This window comes from Rhamphochromis longiceps, linkage group LG2 (assembly GCF_057381845.1).
Source record: "Rhamphochromis longiceps isolate RC_006_pf linkage group LG2, R_longiceps_female_GT1.1, whole genome shotgun sequence".
In the NCBI taxonomy this organism is placed as follows: Eukaryota; Metazoa; Chordata; class Actinopteri; order Cichliformes; family Cichlidae; genus Rhamphochromis; species Rhamphochromis longiceps.
Window position 1 is genome coordinate 8,358,910 of NC_140558.1, and position 22,367 is coordinate 8,381,276.

The 22,367-nt window shown below is 41.9% G+C and overlaps 2 protein-coding genes across 2 annotated transcripts in view; one reads left to right on the forward strand and one right to left on the reverse strand.

Annotated features, from left to right (window-relative positions):
* Nucleotides 1–1,220: 1,220 nt before the first annotated feature.
* On the reverse strand, nucleotides 1,221–17,875 carry nudt6 (nudix (nucleoside diphosphate linked moiety X)-type motif 6). The gene is made up of 5 exons (XM_085416775.1): nucleotides 16,983–17,875; nucleotides 16,042–16,245; nucleotides 4,817–4,872; nucleotides 1,969–2,023; nucleotides 1,221–1,608 (listed from the first exon to the last, which is right to left on the reverse strand). The coding sequence occupies exons 1-5, from the start codon at nucleotides 17,233–17,235 to the stop codon at nucleotides 1,229–1,231; spliced, it is 948 nt and encodes a 315-aa protein (XP_085272901.1). The 5' UTR covers nucleotides 17,236–17,875; the 3' UTR covers nucleotides 1,221–1,228.
* Nucleotides 17,876–17,952: 77 nt separating this feature from the next.
* afg2a (AAA ATPase AFG2A) overlaps nucleotides 17,953–22,367 on the forward strand; it is a 110,207-nt gene continuing 105,792 nt past the window's right edge. The window contains exons 1-5 of the mRNA XM_085416748.1: nucleotides 17,953–18,214; nucleotides 20,472–20,596; nucleotides 20,715–20,872; nucleotides 21,294–21,352; nucleotides 21,707–22,354. Coding sequence (XP_085272874.1) covers nucleotides 18,040–18,214; nucleotides 20,472–20,596; nucleotides 20,715–20,872; nucleotides 21,294–21,352; nucleotides 21,707–22,354 — 1,165 coding nt within the window. The 5' untranslated portion in view covers nucleotides 17,953–18,039. The remainder of the gene's footprint in view (nucleotides 18,215–20,471; nucleotides 20,597–20,714; nucleotides 20,873–21,293; nucleotides 21,353–21,706; nucleotides 22,355–22,367) is intronic.

A 22,367-nucleotide genomic window follows, 5' to 3' on the forward strand; every position in this document is an offset into this window, starting at 1 on the left:
AGCTGCCTAGTGCATCTCAGTTAAACAGCAGTACAACACAGTGGGTTTTTAAAAAAAAAAAATTAACATAACTCTCTCCATAAGGATTCAAAACAGCTATCTGCTTAACCTTAACCTAATGAAAGTCTAAGTTGGAGTCTGGGTTTAAGTGCAGGGTGTTGGTAATATACTGCATATTTGAGTGTTTTCATAAATAAGAAAACACGTTTAAATCCGACAATAATCTAACTGTATTATAGAAGTCTGAAAAATATAAAATTTGAATTAAAAGAAGAAGAAACACTAAAAGCAAAACCCAAGCATTTCTTCTCCTTTTGAACACGTAGGACTTGGACTGTTAAATAGATAAGTGTTGACTTGGTGAATTGTTGTATTATTGGCTGTTGATTGTGCTTGTTCGGCAAGAAACACAACCTTTAAATCCCAGCACAACATTTTAAAGACATTGCTTTGCCTTGTCATCACCATATTACTGACTGTGAAAAAGTCAATCAGCGGTCCCCAACCTTTTTTGCGCCACGGACCGGTTTATGTCTGACAATATTTTCACAGACCGGCCTTTAAGGCGTCGCGGATAAATACAACAAAATAAAACCAGTACCGGTACCAAAAAAAATGTATTCATAACACATGGTAAAAGACCCAGAGAAACAGAGTTAACGCTAAAAACAATAAAAATAAAAAAAAACTATAAAAACCGATAAAACCCCTGAAAACCATAAATTTCACACCCGAGCCTGAACTCTCGCGGCCCGGTACCCTACGACTCGGGGGTTGGAGACCGCTGATGTAAATGACCAACATGGAGAGGAAAACCTATATTCATTGCTGGCAGTTGTTTGGGTGGTAAAGAATTCATTTTTGACTTACAAAGTTGGCAGTTTTTTCCCATTTCTGAAATGAAACTGGAACCAAGATAAAATTAGCTAAAGTCACCACTTATCTCTGACAGTGATGTCATTTTTTATCATTGATTAATACATATTACAAGACCGCCAACTTTGGGTTTTGAACATGGCCACCAAGACGTGTTAAATAAAACATTTAAAACTGCAGCAATGCAGATGCAAAAAGCATCCTAAAATTTGCAGTGTGTTTTTAATCCAACCGGTTACACTGTAATTCTTCAAAAGTAACAGTCCAGCTATAAATACATTTTTAATATTTGACTAATGGTGACAACCGTGCTTCACCATATCTGGCTACAATGAGGTGATCTGTGGAGCTCCTATAATTTCAGTATGGGAAGCTGTCTGTAATATAACTGGTAAAACCTCCCAGAGTAAACAGCAGGAAGCTCCTCCATGTTGAGGTCAATCTTATCAAAGCCGTGCTCCAGGCCATGAAGCAGAAGACTGGCTAAGCGAGAGGTGATGGGCGTGGTCTCGCTGGTTTTGGCCAGCTCGCTGATGTCCAGCCACTCGCAGCGTAGACACTCCTGAGTGCAGAAGTTGATCTCGTAGGTTAGCGGGCTCAGCCGGCAGATGATGTACATGTCAGACATGCCGAAGGCACCGGGGTGGTTGTGCTGCTGCCGGATACTTAGCAGAGATCTGAACTCGGAGCGAACACCAGTTTCCTCAAACACTTCACGAACAGCAGTCGTACCTGAGAAAGATTTATTTAACATTTATACATGGAGGCATTTAAAAGACTTTGATCTAGGAACGATGATCCAATTCCACTGTCAGTATTACCTTGCAGATGGCGTTAAGAAGGGAAAAAGGAAAATACACATATATTTTTGAACATTTGATGCTGCTTTTCGGGTTGGGTCATGTACATAATTTTAAAGCTGCTTTTTAAAAGAAAAGGTGAATTTGAAGAATTTGCATATATATCATGTGCCTTATTTTGTATAGTTCAAATGAATGTATATGTATCATCTTTAAGTATAATGTTACACTCCAAAGAATTTAGCTACATGTACTGTATTAGTTCTTTTGCTCTGTTGAGCGTGACACTCACCAATATTTTCTCCTGGATCAGACAAACCACCGGGAAACTTCCAAGCATTCTTTGTCTGAAATTCCAGAGCAAAGTTCAAATTTAACTTCAATTGTGATATATGGCACTGCTGTAAATGTATCTTAGATAATTATCAACATGTACACTGCAACAAGGTCTATTTCAGTCTTAGTCTAAAGTCACTTAATAATGCCACATTTTGTTTCCTCTGTTAGAAAATGACCATGGATCAAGCTGTAATAATGAGATGAGAAATGCTCCAGTCTGAGCATCCTTTCATGTTATGTTTTAGATTTATTTCCTCACTCTGGAGACTTTTACATTTGCTGTGGTGAAGTATGTCTTCCACAACTGTTTCACCACTTACCTTTGATATTTAATGACAGTATGCTGCTGGTTAAATTATGATGTCTGTGTATATATATTTTTGTAGTTACTTAAAGAATGTGCTGCGCTTTTTTTCCCTTGCAGATCCTCTCTTTGTGAGGAACACAAATGCACTACGGCATTTATTTTCATGTATTGTAAACCAAATGCTATATTTTTGGAACGGTTTCTAAAGTGTGCTGGTAGAAAGAAATAAAGAGACTTTGTGTAACAATAATTGTTGAGGTTCTTAAAAAGTCGAGCGTCTCTCTCTTCCCCACAGAAGGACACGCAGCGGAATGTAAAATCATTCCAAAGAAGTGCTGTAAGAATGCTGACCGTACGCAATCTGTTCACACTAAATCTACCGAGAAATGCTGCGTAAATGTCATTGCATGATGGTTAAACACTCTTACCATTACCTCATTCAGCTCCCTGATGGATATAATTACCTTGAGCCCACTGGGAATATGTAAGTTGTCCTGCAAAAGTGATAAAGTTTGGTTTCTTTTCAGGAAGTTCATAACCCTTAGCATGCTCTGAACAGACTCGGCCTGTAAGGAACTTTCTACTGCCAAAGGGCCAGACTGTTATAAAGCTCGTTTCCAGTAAACAGCTCGATAGGGAGGAGGAAAGAAGGAGGAGGAGCAGGGGAAGAGGAGATAGAAGACTCTCTACACTTCCAGGCCACTAACTGCTCGTCTCTGCTTTGGGACAAAATACATTACATGCTCCCATGACTGTAGACTGGTGCACATGTTAGATGTAAGCAAAATCTGTCATTTATAATGCAACATATGGATATGTTAAGATCTGTTTCTTAACTTAAAAGAAATGTTTTAAATATAATATTTGTACCTATACCTCAGTATAATAACTGGGTTAATAAATCTGGATCTTGCATACATAGGTCAAACCTCTTGGATCAGGACTGCAATAGTTTCTGTTGGGTTTGGCACTGATCACTTCTTTTATTTCTAGCAGACATTTGAGAGATGTTTTTTGCATGTAGAGGTCCAGCCTTTTGCCACTTTGCTTTGACAGTGAACAATGGTACATGTGTTGCAGTTAATGTTTGTGGAACAAACATGCTCATGTGCTGGTTTTGTGGCATGCCAGCACAGGTAATACTGACATTATCTGCAAAGCTGCTGAAAATGTCAAAATATATAGTAGATAGTAGTGAAAAAACAGAAACTCTAATGTCACCTAATTGTTTCTGTATTACTTAATTACTTCACAGAGGACTTCATCAGGAGGAAAACTGATAGCACTTTTTATCTGTCTAACATATAATATGATATGTTATCAAATAGAAACAGGCGGCTTTGCATTTTGCAGCCGTTTTCTGCTCATTACAGAGAAACTACTACAGATGTTTCCATTTAATAATCCAGACATTACATATAATATTTACAGTATTGCTTTTAAACAAATTAGAATGCTCGGAACCTAATGTAGGATTAATTCAAGCATTATAATATAGTAATACTATCCAAATATGCCTAAACATCAGTCAATATTACATTTTTACGATGAGATTATTACAGTTTAAACTCTCTATATACATTCTCGTTTCTGCCTTGTTACCCTACTGTTACCACTGAGCTGTAATAAGATGCTACCAGAAAACTCTAAATTGGCAAAAATGTATGCCATCGACTTTTTCCAATGCCATCCAGTGGCCTGAATAGGAGTCTTTGCTGGGCCGCTTTTGGGCCCAGGACCTTATATTTGACAATCTTAATGTATGAACCTGTCTCTATTAATTACAAGGAAAATACCACAGACTGTAATAAAAGATGTACACAGCCACCATAATGTCAGACTTTGGTTTGAAACCTTAAGTTCAGGAAGTTGGCTGTTGCTGTCCTGCATTTCATTTTGGTTTCTTTTTAACTGACCATGATGGTTACATAGTATGCTCAAGATCAAAACTACCTGACATCAGATTTTCCACTAGTTTAGGCTGCTTATTTGAAAAGGTCTTAACATCTTATAAAGGACATCTTATGAGAGTAACAGTTCCCAAATGACATCAACATTACACAATCACTTTTCAAAATTGCCAGCAATCCGAAAATGCAAACAAAGCTGTGTCGAAGAGGATTCAAAAGAGGCCTGTTGTAAGTTAACTTCAAAACACCATGAGCACTACAGCAGGGCTCTGTGAGAGCTTACAGACGCACACAGAACTGTTTGAGTGCATTCAACTCATGTAAACATCATGTTTGCTTGAGGTCAGCTAATTTTGTGTTGAGCTATGTTAAGTGTGAATGGATTTCCAGCCAAGGTTTGAGTCAACAGAGGCCCAAGTTACTAAATAAACAAATACTAATCATCCACATTTTAACAGCAGCATGACTGATCCATCAGTGGTTCATTTGTGTGACTGATATTGGACAGATCAGCTTTTAGGAGGATATAAGATGTGTAGATATAAGGTGTATAGCGCATTTAAATAATAAAGTCAAACAGATACCTTATTTCTGTCTTGGACAACAAGGACCTTTCCACTGGACTCATCAACAACTGCACCTGGACAAAACAATCAGTCAGACATTAATTTTATATATTATTCAAGCACCTGTGTCCCTATATGCTGGTTCACATTTTGCATATAAATCGTAATAATTTTAAGCAAAATGTGGTGGTAGACTGGCACAAAACCAATCATTTGGTTGGACACATAACACATGCATCATGTGGTGAAGAAGGCCGCTGTCAGGTTTCAGAAGATGACGACTGATTTGTTCGTTTTCTGTTTTGCTTCAAATCTCTGACCTACAAATACATCAAGATGGTAACAGTCTGGGCTGCTGAGCTGGACAAGCTTGAAGATTTGAGTAATTTGGTGAACTAAAACTGTAATGACTTGAGGTGGTTGGCACTGTTGGCTCAAAGCAAGGAGGTTCTGGGATTAAATCCAGTCCAGGGCCTTTCTGTGTGTTTGCATGTTCTGCCATGTGTTCCTTCAGTGTACTCCAACATGCCACAGTTCAAGGACATGCGTGGGGCTAGATTAATTTGTGACTCTTAACACTGACTGTATGCGATCTGCTTGTCTGTCACTATGTGTTAGCCCTGTGATAGATTGGCAACTTGTCTACAGTGTACCCTGCCGCTCCACCTGTAACATCTACATTAGGCTTGAGGCGCTCCTGTAAACTTGAATTGAATAAGTGGAAAAAAATGGATGGATGGCAAACTGTAAAGGTAATTATCCTAAAGGAATTTACAGTATGCACTGACATTATTGAGGTCCCACACTGCAAACATCTAAATCAGTCTATAGCCACAGATCAGGACCCACAATTATACTGAATTACATCCAGTAATGTAGTGACAAGATAAAGAAACATATCACAAGCTTTGCTGCAGAGAACAATTGTTCGGGGCAAGACAGTAATAACATGCTAGTCATCTCTTGTGTCTAGTTTAGCAGCAATTTAAAAAACAATAAAAAAGAATAATAAAAATAAACTGTAACATGTTCTATTTACAGTATAAAAAATGTAAACTGTGTTTGACAAAAAACTGCAATAGCATTATTTTGATATATTTACGTTGTGTTTACGTCATTAGCTATAAAAGATCAATATAACGTCGCCCAAAAAGTGGTTACTTTGCAACTTTAGAGCTTTAGATTTGTCACAATGTAACCAGTTGGTAATTTTATTAAATTACCAAATTATGATGTAATTTTTTGAATGGTTAGTCTACAGTGTAGCTGCTGGTTTAGTGGCCAGTTAAAGAAAAACAAAAACAAAACAACCAACAACTCTGAATAACACTTTTTTTTTTCAAAAAATGATGACAGTACCAAATACAGCAAATTTACAGGGCAGAAAGCCTTATGAGGAACACCTGTCAGACACAAGGATTGATGCGATCTATTGATAATGTATAAAATCTTGACATCAGCTGATTACTCATCGGCACTAAATTTAAAGTAATACTAGCCATACATATAGAATATCTCCTGAAAACAACAAATTTTAATGAACTGCAAATCTTCTAAATGAACAAGACCAAGACTCAGACAATTTCCAAAAACACAAGGTTAACTAAAAATTGTTTCTGTGGAACAGCAAATTGCTTTACTTTCTACAGTTACAAAGTCTGAGTGACTCAGCTGAGAAATTTGTGGACATCCGACTTCAACATTTACAGTTTTTCTCTGATGTTTCTCAGCAGCTAGTGACTAAGCAAGGCAGTTATGCGCTGCTGACAGTTGAGGAGGAGGAGGAAAAATGAGCCACTTTCTTTTCCGGTTGCTCTGTCTGACCGACCAAGACAAGCCTCCTCAAATGAATGTCACAGATGCGTAAAGAGGGATGTGTCTTGCTAAAGGCTTGACTTGGACTTCCAAGTGGAAATTGATGTCATCCCCAGTCCCTGTGCCATATGGCGCAGGAGGACGCCTGGTTTCTGCTAAAGGAGGCTATCATTATTTAGCCCTCAGTCCAAGAAATAAAATGGTCATGAGGAGCGGGGAGCAAGAATTACAGTACGAGACAAAAAAACCCCCTGTGGATTCAATAGAAAAAACTGTTTATCACTTAATTGTATAGTTAAACTTTGAGCCACTTACTTCATATTTCACACATTTTTGTCTACTGTCTACTACTCTTTGGTATCGCAAACAATTACAGGTTCATGCTCTTATCTTTACATTATGAGGTCATTATGAATCTGAGCTTCAAGCCCACTAAGTTTTAAATATAAAACAGTTGGCAAGCGTCTTCAAACTGTATCCTGGAACCAAGGAGGAAAAAGCAGGAGAAATAACTAAGAAGAGGAAGAAGGAAAGAGTAACAAGACAATCACCCAGCATTGTTGTTTACTTGTGATTACCTCTTCTACAGATAAAACTTGGCATCAATGTTAATGTAAAATAATGCTTGATTCAGGTTGGTGCCGCTGTAGCGATTGATTAGGGAGAATCAAATTCCCTTCCCAATGGAAATTAAAAAAATACTTACAAATATGAAATAAAAACATATATTGAAGAGTGGCAGTTAATTTGAGCCCTATAAGTGTTTTTCCACTGCATCACAGAGACATGGAAATTAGTTTACCTGGACCACTGAAAAAAGGCTCTGCTAAGTGTGCTGAACAAAGTGAATTTCCTAGCTTAAATAAAAAGGAACTGAAACCTCTGCCTAAATAACAAGCTACAAAATGAAGAGACTACTACAGGTTTAGAGGAGACACTAAAGTGTCCCTGCCCACCTTTGTAGTTATCTTAGAGATTTAATCAAAGGCTCTGCAATGTGAAAAACAGTTGTGTTTTTCCCAGTAACTTTCACTCTTTTGTTTTTTGTTAGGGGTCAAAGCCAAGGCCATTATGACTTTCAAATAACTTCTGACATTAATTGACAGTGTTATTAGTGAGTACTGTTTTGGGGTACTGGCCAAAACTACGATAGGAACCAGTTGTGAAAAATAACCTTTTTACTCTCTTATTGGGTAAAATCTGAGTCTGGCAGGACATCAGGCGTATGGATGACAGAGGATTTAATGGATGACTGCTTTCCAATCACGAGTTATACTTTTGGCCCTATTGCTGTATCTTTGTGAAAATAATCAAGAGCCACAGTCAGCACACACATAAGGAAACTGGAATCTAAACAGCTGTGTATTTCAGATTCCTGAACCCAGTTTCATCATCAAACAAATCTGGCATCTAAAAAAGGGAGTTTCTGGTCCCCATTCCTCAGAAAGATGCTCTGGACATGTTCTGACATGCTTTAAGTGCATCTACTCTTTGGTAAAGGTATGAATGGCACTCTGCCCTCTGCTGGACAATCACAAAGTTAGCACTTGGGCTGAGCAACTCCTTTTCCTGTTGATCGTCTCTTCACTGTCAGTCCTGAGTGAATTTCCATTTGCGTAAGTGAAATGAGCCAGAGTTAAAAAATGCAAATCCCAAATGACAAACAAGCTTTTATCCATTTAAAGATGATAACAAACTACTGGTGTTTTGTGTTAGCACCAAATGTAGGTCACAGTTTACTCCAGCTTTAGCTATTTAAAAGTGATTTAAAAGTGACAGCAGAATACAGTTTGATTTTTCAACACTTTTACATCTTTTGTCACATCTGACAGATTCTGTCACACAACCACTCGCAACACGCAAGGCACTCATCATATTAGGAAACAAATGCGGAGGGCAGTTGTCATCGCTGATGGGTTTACATAGACTTTGTGTCCATAACAATTGTCATTTGGTCTAATGTGCTCGGCTCAATCATCCACAGATGAGATTCTCTCTTTCACAGCACAAACTCTTTCCACTGAGAGGTTGATGTAAAAACTACCAGGAGGCGACAAGATATGATCAAATAGTTCAGCAGCTTTACTCAGAAAACCTAAAAAATTTTATTTATTTAAATGTGTACACTTCTGGATTGGTTCCAGCTCTACGGCTATTTTGTTTAATGACCCTCGCAAGTATCATCCAGATCACTTGTTCTTGGACATCTGCCACGGACCTCAGACTTGTACAGAGAGAATCAAGAGGATACCTGCAGGTTTTTCAACATTTACAGGGTTATGCATTCTGAATTCATTCCACAGGGTCAGATTGTCCTGATGGAGTTCTGCCTGAAGGAGAACATTTGACAGAAATAACCAGAACTTTGCTGAATTTCATTGTGCAATCCAGCACTGGCATATAACAATGAAAACAAGGGGGTTTTTTTTGGCAACAAACACCTGTTCTACTTGCCCAGTTTGACTCACTGCAACTTGTCCTTTTCCCTAAAAGGCAATTCAGGGAAATTCATACTGGAGAAGATACAGTACACACTGTGGACGCAAACGTTCAAGTAGACAGAACAAAACTTGAGGTTACTCTATTCCGTAACCCCCGTTCTCATTGGCTAGCAGTCATGACACTTGCATCAGGGAGGGTCCACCCTCCTCCCTATAAAAGGGTGTGATGCAGCATCACCCGTCATTCAAGATAAATTCACCTCTTCCTCACTTCGTGCAAGGAGGGTGACCTTGTGAGACACCTCACACATGTTATCAGAGAATGGGGGTTACGGAATAGAGTAACCTCAAGTTCTCTTTCAAACATTTGTTTCGGTGTCTCACTATGGGGATATGCAGACTTCCGTATTGCCAGATAAGCCCATCTGAACAACTGACCGCCACCTTAGGAGGTCTCGTGGGGACCCACACAATGTGGGCTAGAGATGGTGCAGTGACAGACCCGTGCTGGAATAAGCCAATTGGATTGCCTCAAAAATCCAGTGGGAAATGCATTGTTTGCTAATGGGCTTCCCAACATGTGGTTTAGGCCAGGAAACAAACAGCTGATCCGACCTCCTGAAAGCCTTTGTTCTCTCTATATAGGTACACAAAGCCCTAACTGGACAGAGAGCATGTAGGTGCTCCTGTTCAGGGGAGGAGACAGGAGGAGGCAAAAAGCTTCTTATTTTATTTTTATTTTTTTGCCTGTCCTGTTTGGCTCTTTTGCCATCAGAATTATTGTCTAAAGGCGAAGAAAGATGCCCAACGGATTTACTTTACCAAATTGACCATCCCAGCCTTGCCGTAATGGTCCATTTGATTCACCTTTTATTGTTTATTTTATTTTCACTTGCTGAATACGGGACAGACTTGACTGGGGGAAAGAAGGGGAGAAAGAAAGAGGGAAAGAGAAACAGCTGAAAAGGGGGACGGGGGAGAAGGGCAAAAAACAAAAACCAACAGAATAAGCAGAGAAAAAAAATGCATATATCGATCACCTGGATCACCCCTGAGAAAGAAAAAAGAAAACAAGCAGAAGAAAACGAGAGTAATAGAATAAACAACATCACGATGATATATGGGAATATGACAGTAAATACCAAATGTTAAACATTATTGTGCAGCACGTAAGATCGACAGCGCACAGTGTGCTTTGAGGTAGGAGCCAAAAAGGGTGTAGTTTGTGTGTGTGATCACCCGTGTGTACACCTGTGAGCATGGACGTGCTTGTTTTTTTAAAAGGTTCCTTCATGTAATGATCTGCTAGAGGGTGTGGGGGGGGCCACAGCCCCGTCCTCCAGGGCATGAAGCAGGTATGGAGGAGATCAAAACTCCAGACATCCAGAGGCCCTCAGAACACAAGAGACCAAGGAAGACCAACAGAGGCCGAGAGGCTGGGGGCACCCCACCTCCGCAGTGGCCCGAGCGAGCCCCAGGCTCCAGGCCCCGATAAGCGGCCGCCAAGGAGTGAGCCGGTGTGTACCTGGACGCCCATCCCCGGACACAAAGAACCACCAACGCACCAATGTCTGAGGGAGTCCGCCACCGGCAGGGGAAGTGGTGGTGGGGGGAGATAGGCCTCCAAACCTTGGAGGGCCTGAGATGTCCCCAGAGAGGTGGCATCTGATACCCAACCTGACATATAGACACAGACATACAGGCACACACAGATACAAACATCCATTCCCACCCTCATGCTCTCATATGCACTTACTCCACACTCAACCAACGTGGAGACAGACATAAAGAGACGCTGTACACACGATCACACTCCCCAAGCTTACTCTACGAACCGGGTCTAGGTACCCTTGCCCCTGGAGGGGGGAAATGCACCCAGACCCAGGTGGTGTTACCCTTTTCCCTGCGGTGGGGAGAAGCAGACCGCCCCGACTCCGCAGCAGCAGGGAGGCCCCACATTCCAGACCCCAGTCCGACGGCCAACTCCTCCTCCTAGCCCCCCCGCTCCAGCAGGCCGCAGAGAACGGGGGTGAGAGAAGACTCCAAACCTCCCTCCACCCGCTCATTTTAGTGTTGATGCATGTGTGTTCTAAGGTGCATTTAAAACCCAGGAGGGCAAAAAGCTTCCAGCTCCAATGGGGTGGATTGGAGATGAGGATTTTTGGGCACAAAGGCCCCCAGCACATGTGGGGACAAGAGATTTAGACACCGGGTGGAGCCGTTGTTCCCCTTTCATAAAACGGTAGACTAGTTAGTGATGGCTCACTGGGCCATCCACGAAGCCCACATGACAGGCTGAAATGGCAGCTAGATATACTTTAATTGTGGAAAAGTATCTAACAATTCCTGGAGAAAGGAGAGAATTGTTGTCACAGAGCACTGAAAGGAGAGAGTGTGAGACTTTCCACACCACTCCTCAAATACCCTCCACTTGTTCTCATACAATGATCTTGTGGAGGGGCCTCTAGCACTGTGAATAGTGGTTATAACACCCTGGGGGGAGTCCTGCCATCCTCAGATTCAACCTCTCACAGGCCAAGCCACAGAGCGAGGTGCTCGGGGTGAGGGTGAAAACTCTCCCCCCTGGCTTGGGAGACTAGGACTCATCGGAGATGGAGAGGAAAGAGTTTGCTCCACAAAAGGGGCATAATCTCCGCTAACCAATGGGACCTCGTCCACCTTGGGGCAATCAATATCATTGTTAGCCCTCTCTCTTTCACTCTGGTTAGAGTGTGAGAAATTAAAGAAAGTGTCTCAGTGCTAGAAACACTGCTATCAATTCTAACCAGTTTATATGAGCAGCCCTCTGTCGTGAGTCCCAGTTGTCGCTCACTTTTTACTCTGTCCACAGAGAGACACACTCTGTACAAGGAGTTTAGAGCTATTCCTATGAAAGAGATGGCCTGAGCTGGCTGCGGGACACTCTTTTCATAGTTTATGGTGAAACCCAGAGCCATCAGGTGATCCACTGTCAACCTGGTACGCTCTCTTCCCATTATGGGAGACCAAATGGCACAACCTGGTTCTCATACATTCTGCCCTGAAACGCAAATCTCAGGAATTTTCTGTGAGGCGGGTAAATAGGGATGTGAAAATATGCGTCCTTCAGGTTTATTGATGTAAACCAATCGCCTGGGTGCACTACATGCGGCAGAGTTGTGGTTGTCAACATCCTGAATTTGTATGACCTCAGATGCTGATAGGTCCAGTATCGGATGTAGTCCCCCTCCATTCTTGGGCACGAGAAAATGCTTTGAGTAAAAGCTTCATTACCTCTGGTCCTCGGGTATTTCTTGTACTGCACCCTTTGATAGCAAGGTAGTTATTTCTTCTTGCAGAATCCTGGCTGATTCGCCTTTTGCAAGAGAGAAAATCACTCTGTGAAATCTGGGAGGGGTGGTTGGGAATTACAAATGGTAGCCTCGCTCTAATGTTCTCACAACCCACTCTGACACAGCAAGAGCTCGCCATCTCTCTATTCTTGCTGACAGGGGCCCCAAAGTCAGGCACTCCAAAGTACATGGGACTTTGGCTCCCTCTTGTGGCAGAAACTGGTCCTGTAGCCCAGACCCGAAAGTGCATGCACAGGTGGCCCGTGCTTGACCAGCGTTCATGGGACCGGACACCACTTAGGAAATCGACCCTGGTGGTGCCTGGGGGTGTGAAGGCATTATGTTTTTCAACATATTTTCTGTGTTTTTCACACATTTTTCCTGTGCCCTTGGCAACATGCCTGGATGCAGGGGGTGAGTTTTTAATAAACAGTGTGCTTTTGTGAGACTGTGACACGCTTGACTCAGCTGAACAGTGTCTCGTCTCTTTGTTGGAATGTGCTCTGCGGGATCCAAATCGAGTCCCAGGCGCTGGAAGACGGAGGCAGAACACACTTCTCCATACTGAGTCCTGAAGTGAACTTGGAGCCCGGGCTGGTCCGGCTCCGATCTCCCTGTGGGGAGATGTTAGGCAGTTTGCTTCTTCTTGTGGTCTGACTGCTTGGCTGGTGGTGGGGCACCCTGAGCGGCACCAGGTGGGACGTGTTTCCTAGGCCAGTAGGTCTTAGGGTTCTGCGATCCTAGGGGACACTGGGCCGCAACCTGTGGAGCTGGGCGGCAAGGGATTTTAAATGTCGGCACGCCGGCTGGACAGCTGGTGACCTGAGCGATCGTAGACGGAGGTGCAGCCTGGGTCTTCCTAGGGAGACACAGCTGCAGGGCCCTTCCCTCTTTCTTTTTTTCCTCACACAATCTTTGCATGGTAGCAACGGTGGTCCCTAAAAAGCCCAGTGGGGTTGATGCTTTCATCCAGAATGTCACGTTTTTCTCTGTCCGAAAGTCCCAACAAGTTCAGCTATCTTGAGAGCTGAGCGCTCTGCCCGCCGCTTGTACTGCTGCTCTAGTAAGGTGGAGACACTGGTCTGTAATGACGCCCAGCTCTTCCCACAGCTTGCTAGCATTGGGGTTCACAGCAGTCTGGTCCTGGAGCTCTGCCGAGTAGGCTAGCAGGAGTGATGAGGTGTTCAATGCCCTCACGGTGGTGGCAACTGATTTATACGCCTTGTCAACCAGGGAGGATTGTAGAAATTCGGTGGAGATGAGAAGCCACCAGATTCTCCACTATGGGAATTTGGTAGATGCCCTTCTCCTTCGTTCCAGCGCAGTCAAATGCCACTACTCCCTGCACGGGGTTGGGTGACAAAAATGGCTTTGCCCAGCAGCGTATGACCTTGTCCATGCATTCGGGGATAAGTGGCAGTACCTGCTTAGTAGTGCGCTTTGCTTTAGGGAGCCTTTTAACCTTGTACCTTGAGGTGGAGGTCTCCGTTGTCACTGTGGGCCATGGGACTGCCAACTTTTCAGCTGCCTGTTTTGCAAATAGCTCCATACCTGTGTGACTGTGTGCCGGGGTTATCACAATCAGACCTTGTGTCGCAGTATTCTGACCAGAAGGGGCAAAGAAAACGTTGTCATCCTCGTCTGAACAAGATGTTACGATGCTCCCTCAGAGGATTCTATGAGTAGCTCGTCATTATCCTTCAGGGAATCAGACAGCATAGCTTCACAGCTGACCTTAGCACTGTCCACCAGCTGGAGGATGATATCCATCTCGTTGCCCCAGCTGGTACCTGGTGTGGCTGACTCAGTGTGCTCCATCGGTGCGCCAATTGGAGACAGCATTGGGTCCTTCTTCGACAGGCTAGCCTGGTGGGCTAGCCTTCGACAAAGGCAAGCGCAGAGTTTGCCTGAACCCAGTGTGGGCGCTTTGCAGCCCGAGGCACATCACACAAGCCTCATGTGTATCTGAACCTGAGATTGCGCATCTGCAGGGACAAATTCTGGGAAGCGGTTTACAGTCTGCCATATTAAGGAACCTTGGTGTAGCTTGGAATGGCTGGACAGCTAACGCTGATCTTTTTTTTTTTTTTTTAAATCGGTCGGGTAGCTATGGTGAGCTAGTATGACCTGGCTAGTGTGGTGGCTAGCTCTTGTGGTACTTGGCTTGGTGACCATGTGTAGCAAGGACAGTTAGCTTGGTCAGCTAACTGTTGTGCTAGGTGTGTGATGGCAGCTAACACACTCTCCAATCTGGCTCTGTAGTGAAGAACAGGCAACCGGAAAAGCGAGCCGTACTAGCACCTGGTGACCAAGGTGTTAGCTTGCTCGAGTGGAAAGTTAAGCAGGCACTAACGCTGACAGTCAGGAGAAATGAGGTTTCTAAGAAGCGAGAAGAGGAAATTGAATGACGGGTGACGCTGCGTCACACCCTTTTATAGGGGGGAGGGTGGCACCTCCCTGGCGCAAGCGTCACAAGTGCCAGCCAATGCTGGCTGGAGTAATGCCATAGAGGCTTCTGAGGACAACGCTGAGAGAGTTTTCCCCATAATGAGAAACCGAAACGAATGTTTGAAAGAGAACTTCCACAGAGTGGCCGTAAATGCAGTGATGTGAAAAAATGTCAGCCACCTTCCTGAGATCTTATTTTTTTGCATTTTTGTCACACTTACATGTTTCAAATCATCAAAAAAATGTAATGTTAGACAAAGAAAAAAAGGGCATTTTGAATAAATACAAAATAGTTTTTAATTGATGATTTCATTAGATTGAAATCCACAGCGATGTGAAAGACTCATTGTGAAAGAAAGACTTCTCGCAAATGCTTGATTGCAGTTCTTGTTGTCGAGGGTGACGCAACCAGTTTTTAGCTTTACTTTTTCACATAGCGCCACGTATGTTTGGATAGCTTTTGTCTCTTAATAAATTAAATCATCACTTTACTCGAGTTATCTTTGTCTATCATTATAATTTGTTTCACAGTATGAAACATGTAAGTGTGTAAAATATGTTTTTAAAGAAAAAAAAAAACCTTTTTCACAGCACTTTAAAGGTGTAGTGGGCCAACATCCCTCCTGAGATGGGTGGAAGCCTTGTGACCAACAAACAAACGTCTTACCATTGTGCTTGGCAACAAGGATTTCTCCACAAAGCCCTAAGTCATATTTTGCTTGGAGATCAAATACTTATTTTACTCTGTGACATAAAAATCTGTTTACATTTTTTATGTAATTTGTGTTTTTTCATTATTTCTGGCTGATTTTCTGTCTCTCTCCATTAAAATGAAACTACCATAAAACTGAGAGAATGTTCATTTCTTTGTAACTGAGCATACTTACAAATTCAGCAGGGGTCAAATAATTATTACCCACACTTTATCTGTATTTTAGCATATATATTATTACTCTTTGAACCCACTGGTTTGATTGGATAATCTTAACCAAAGGTCCACTTCGTAACTCTCTTATAACTCAGTCTTATGGTTTCCAGTGGGTTCTGGCCCACTGACTCACTTTGCATTTTTGAGACATGTGCTGTAGCCACTGTAGTTTACTGTAATGGTAATAAAAGGACCTCAGGTGAGACTTTTCCTGTAAAAACTGCTTCCAGAGTCAAGAGGAGTTTCCCCCCCCCTAACTTTCAGGGCAGAAATCTCTACCTGCCACTCCAATTTGGTGAGTTGCAAAACCTGGAAGTCTGCTCTCCCCCTCTCCCAGCCAAAGAGCCAGCATGGCGTAGTCGTTTCTGGCATGATGGAAGGTGAAGCCGTGAGCCGAGGCGGCGGCAGCGCATCGACTCAGCAAGATGGGTACTCGAAGCCACACTGCTGCCTTCCCCTCTGCTTTCCACTGAGCTAAAGAATCTGCAGAGTTCAGATACAGTTTAATTTTGTATCTCCCATAAACTATAAAGTACATAAAGAAACAGTTAATATGTTGCAGAAGTGACATAATAAAAAGTGAAAAGCTTTTAAAAGGCATTTGCACCTAATTGAATTGTGAAGACAATCTCAAGAGAGAGATGTGAAAAGATAAAGAGAGAATGACAAACAGCAGACACGTTTCTGGTGGAAGTAGTTTTCATGTGAGTAGAGTTTAAAGATGGACAACTGAAAAACAGCTAACTGGATTAAAGCAGCCACAAAAATAGATAAGGGACATTTTTAATTGCTCATTGAGAGTTTTCATTTTACATTTAAGTAAGATAGCGAGTGCTGGCTCAATGAAAGGGAGAGCTGAAAAAATAAAGAAGAACCATATGAAAACATGTAAACCCCCGAAGATGAACTTTCAGTAATTGCAATGTAATAACAATAGTATCAATGTTTTAAAAGTAATATTGCTTTTGCTCGGAGAAACAACACAGAACATATTTTAAAAACATTTTATACCCCAGACATGCTCCCTTGGCTTAGATGCTATGAGCAATTTAACATTAAATATATAATACCTTATGTACAAACAGTACCGGCCTATTATAGATAACTGTCAGACCACTAGTTAAGACAGGTTGATGATTTAAGAGCTTTTGGGGTAAACAGGATGCGCGCATTGCCTTCCCTCTCCTCCTACACAGCAGCCAGAGTTCAGGGCGACAAACCTTGCAGTAAACCGCTGAATGAGCTCTCGCTGATGTCACCCGGCAGTCCGACCTCAGCCAGGTTCACTGTCACTCCACCGAATCGGTCCACTTTCCCCGTTAAAGCGCTGACCCCGTGGACTTGCTGAAGCTGTGAACAAGTTAAAGTGCAGGAAAAGGCACGGGTAGCTGTGCGTACGGGAAGAGACATGTTATTACAAAAGCGGCCTCTCGCCAACGGCAAAAGTCTGGCAACAAAGGTACAGCCAGCCATATTACCGTAACACGATAAGTAACCGAATAAAAGCAGAATATATTCAGCTGACAGCCGGTAAACGAGCTGTCTAGTACAGTTGCGTAAACGTCCGTGCAGGAAATTGCATAAATACCGTAATGAACCACTAAAACAGCCCTGACACGTGAACCAAACTCCTTTCGCAATTCTTTTAGATTACTTTAGCTTGGAACGCATGGGTATTGCGTTAAAATTGGCCAAAGAATCTGCCAATTAACCCATGTAATTCTGTAAGTGATCGGCTTTTTTGGCTACAAGCTATTGTTAACTATTGTTAGCTCTTGTTTTGCATTCTCTAACGTGCCATCTGCTGTTCATTAGCTATCAAAAAATCCGGAGCTTCTTGGCTGTTTAGTAGAGCTATGCCGAATTTAAGAATGCACCCAAGCAGTAAGAACAATAATTTTATTTCTTTCATTTTGTGATTCTACTAGCTTGTAAAATCAAATACGTAAAAGTAAAGAATTTTCCAGCGAAATTTCGCATTGCATTCTCTCGACCTCTACAATCTTATAGAAACGTTTTCTACGAGAGGTTAATATTTTTCAGGTATTATTTTTATTTTTGTAATATGTTATATACATATATATTTTAAATACCACACACAAGTGTTTTAGAATTAAACAAATACAAAGTGCTGCTGCCACCTGCCAGGAAGCGCTCGTATATATGTGGATTTACGGTAAATGAAGGCGGGACTAAACTCTAACCAGGAAGTTTACGACACCGCTTGATGTTTACACATGTTTCTGCTTTCACGTGGAGAAGCTTTTTGCAATTATCATGTCTTCAAAGAAAAATAAAAGCAAAACAAAAAAAGCGAGTGAAGGAGATAGCTCCTTCTCATTGAAAGAGGGCCTAAATGACTCTTCAAGCCTGCAAACATCTCGCACCGACGGAGGAAGCTGCAAAAGTTTGAACTGCAACTCTTTCACTGTCATCGACTTCATTGAAAAAGGTAAGAAGACGAGACATGAGTCTAAACATTTAACAGGCTGTATTATATAAATCAGGTATAACCCCCATGCAAACGAAGCTACCTGTACTATGAAGATGGAAGTCCCAGCATGGCGCTTGCTGCACTCACAGGACCAGTACTCACTGATGCTGCTGGTCCATTTGTTTTTCTCCAGAGTCGTTTTCTGAGCTTTGTGCCTTTATTCTTTTCATTTGTTTGCAGCATTTGTTTGTGAACTTGTTTGCATTGTTTAGATTTGCATTTGTGGCTCTTTTTCTCTCTCTTTTTTCTTTATATTCACTGGTCATCCATTTCCCAACACCCTCCAGAACAGTCCAGCTGCTTTAACAAATCTAATAAAAACATAGTTCTTACTTAACCTCTTATCCCAATTCCTGCATTTTTCTAATCACTTACCTCGTTTTGTCTCTTCCTTCTTTCTGCGTGAGGTAAGAGTGTGCTGAAATTTCTCTGCTGCTGGGAAGTTTATTCCAGTCAGCGGGAAAGGAGGCTCCAGCAAATTGCTGAACCTCAAATTCAGGAGGAGCAATGCCTTGACCAGCACTCTGTGTGCACTTTCTAGACTTAGAGAAGGCTTATGTACATTAGGTGCCTAGAGGCACCTGATGTACTGCAGGAGGATGGGGTCCAAGACCTTCTGTTATGGGCAATTGGGTCCTTCTGTAACCAAAATGAGAGGCGTGTCCTTATCCTTGACACAAACTCAAGCACATTTTCAGTGGGTGTGACTCTGCCTGGTTTGCCACGTGTCTCCAATCCTGTTTTCATGGACAGGAATTTAAGGCATGGCTAGGCTGAGGAGGGCATCCACTTTGGGAAACTCAGAACAGCACTTCTGTTTTTAGCGGATGATGTGGTTCTGTTGGTTCTTTGGGGCATGACCTCCAGTATGCACTGTTTTTCTGAACGCTTCTCCCACTGAAAACGCTACGCCCAGATAAACAGAGTCAACTTTTTGGGGTATAGCTGCTAAAACTTTTTCACAGAAACCCTGGTAGCTTGGAACTTGTTCTTAAGTCTAACACACTATAATTATTACTGGGCTCTTTCTATTTTGAAGATTTGATAAAGCTTATAATGAGCGCTGTATTTGATGACTCATAACAATCCTTTAGTTATACTGCTATAGACTCAGTCTACTGTAGGACAGATACACTGAGAACTCCTCCACTCCCATCTATCTCTCACTTTTTCCCCCTTTATGTATTTTTATGGCACTGTTTTATGCCATTTACTTTTATTTTTGTTTGTTGACTGTGCCTATAATCTTCTGTTTTGTCATGTCTTTCTTCTCATCTCCCAATCGATCATGGCAGATGGTTGACTCCCTCAGAGTTTATATTATAATACAGAGCACCTCGTGCTTTGTGCTACTAACACATTTTTATTCTCTAATCAACGTGTCAGGTGGGCTTGTAGGCTTATATCAGTTCAACTCCTCATATCTGTGTTACATAACAAAATACTTTTGCCAGCATTGATTACGTAGAGAAACAAAACTTTACACATCTGCTCTGCAGTCATTGCACTGCTAAATGCAGGTAGCACCAGACAGTGCACTTTATGCATGCATTGTGCTTTTTGAGTGAGTGGGTGGGTTTACAGATGTAGGAGAAACTTGCCATGATCTTATCTCTCTTTTTTTTTTTAGTTCTCTGTTTTTCATTTATTTGTTGACATGTTTTTGAATCTAAACTAAAACACTGTTGTAACATCTGGTTTTTACTCTGAATCTTTCATCTGCACAAAAAATTAAGCCATGAAAAAAACCTTAAGCTTGGCTATTAGCGAGGAGAAACAACCTGGAAAGTACAAATCTGTCTTTTAGAGCTGAAAGTCATCATGAAATTATGAAAACACTGTTACCAAAAATCCCTACCAGTAACAAACTAGTGCATCGTCAAATCAGGTAAACAGTGTTTCAGGTCAAACCCACTTTAATACAGTGTCAGCACCACCCAGCAATCAAATGCTTTTTATTTAGTTACCTTTCACTGAGGTAATCTAGTTCATGTATGAAATTTGGGAAAGTGGTTTGTCTTGTTTAGGCTCATGAAAAAAATTCCTGCTGAACACAAAAAGAAGTTTAGTACATTCAAGTTATGTAAGAACCATGAGTTGAAACGTAATGCTATTATTTTTTGCTTTGGGAACATATGCAGCAGTTCCATCATTTCTAAAAGCTTTTCTTGAATTATTTATTTTTATTTTTATTTTTATTTAATTTGCTTCACAGCTGATGACAAAACACCCAAAAGCTGCAGATCAACTTTAGCCCAACTCAGCCTCAACTCAATGAAATCAGCCAGCGCATGCATCGGGAGGCCCGTGCTGCTGACGAGTACCACAGGACAACAGGAGGTTCTTCTCTTCTCTTCTCTTCTCTTCTCTTCTCTTCTCTTCTCTTCTCTTCTCTTCTCTTCTCTCCTCTCCTCTCCTCTCCTCTCCTCTCCTCTGACACCCTTTGTGATACTTTCAGGTATGCTTGGCCTGGCCAGTCGCCTCCTTTCCAGGTGGAAAAGTTGGCCTGCAGAAGTGTGCTCAGAACAACCTGAGAGTAAAGACAGGGGATGAGTTGATGCTTCACCCAATAACAGGTCCCTTGCTTCAGGCTGAAGAGGTGGTTCTCTCTAACAGGTAAGGTTTACCTTGCTTTTATTTAAAAAAAAAAAAAAAGGAAAAAGTCTGTATACATATATTTATCATTCCAGTTTGCTCTATACTCAAAATGTTGCTAAACTACAGTAACTGTACACACAGCTGCCAGTTTAAGTACATCCAGCAACATAAATCCAGTCTAATGAGTCCTACAATATATTGTACATTAATGAAAGTTATGTTTATTTTTGTTGTTGTTCTTTTAATTCTACTGTGGTGAATACATATAGATAGATAGATAGATAGATAGATAGAAGCCTCGGCCTTCTTTCCAGCAGAAGGCCGAGGCCCCCATCTGTTGGAAACAAGATGCAACTGCAGTTCAAATGTCAGTAATCACTGAGAAGTTGAGAGAAAAATGTTTCCAGTTAGTTATCAACCACCTGAAACTTTTTTTCAGGTCAAAAGATGAAACACTAGAAACAGATGAATTCAAGGATTTCTTCCTGAGATCTCTGGGTATGTCCTTTTGCCTCATCTTCATCACCTCATCTTGTATCTGAAATATTTGAGACCTTTCAGTAGAAAGTGTGTACTTCTTACACACCTGACTTTGCATTTTTCTGTCTTTTTACTGTATAGTATATACACTAAAAAGAGTATTATGTGTTATGGCGGATAAGCTACTATACTATAAGCTATTAATATTTTGCAGAAAATGCACAAGCCTCGTTTCCCTCTCTGCTGTACAGTAAAATAAAATAAAATATCCATGCACTTTAGATTCTATGGCTTGTACTTTAATTTAATATAATCAAGCAGATGATTTCCTTTATTAGAATAACTACTATGTATTTGTCTCTCTTATATTAGCTGGGAACATTGTTCTGCCTGGGAACGTCGTTTCCTTGAGTTATTTTGGCCGCTCTTGCAGCCTTCGGGTTGAAACCATAAAAGGGGAGGATGGCGTCACCCTCCAGAGACCAGCTCCTCTCCTGGGAGCGAGTCCTGAAACTGAAGAGTCCTCTGTGATGAATTCTGTGCTGGACTCCACATCAGCTGAACTCTCCCTGCAGCTCAGCATGCTGTCTGTTGATGACAACCACGATGCAACAACAGACACACCTAGAGAGCTCGGTCCTGCAGCCAGCACTCCATGCCGACAAGCCCAGCCTCTTTCCCTTTCCTCGCAGCCTGTAGCTCCTTCCCACAACTCCCTGAATCCTTCAGCAGGTTTAGTAGACACTGCTGTGAGTCCGGAGAGCTCACTCATCTTAGAGCAGGCAGAGAAAAGCTCATCAGCACCTCCTGCTGGTGCTTTGAGTACTGACACCTTCTACTGCCTGTCATGCTCCACTAAAGTTAGATTTAAAAGCAGAGTAGGCCAAACAGATCCAGATGCAGAAGCTAAGGGGTCAAAGGTCACGTATAGCATGATTGGTGGACTCAGTAGTCAGCTGGATGTCATCAAAGAGACCATCGAACTTCCACTGAAACATCCTGAGCTGTTTTCCAAATATGGTATGTTAGATTA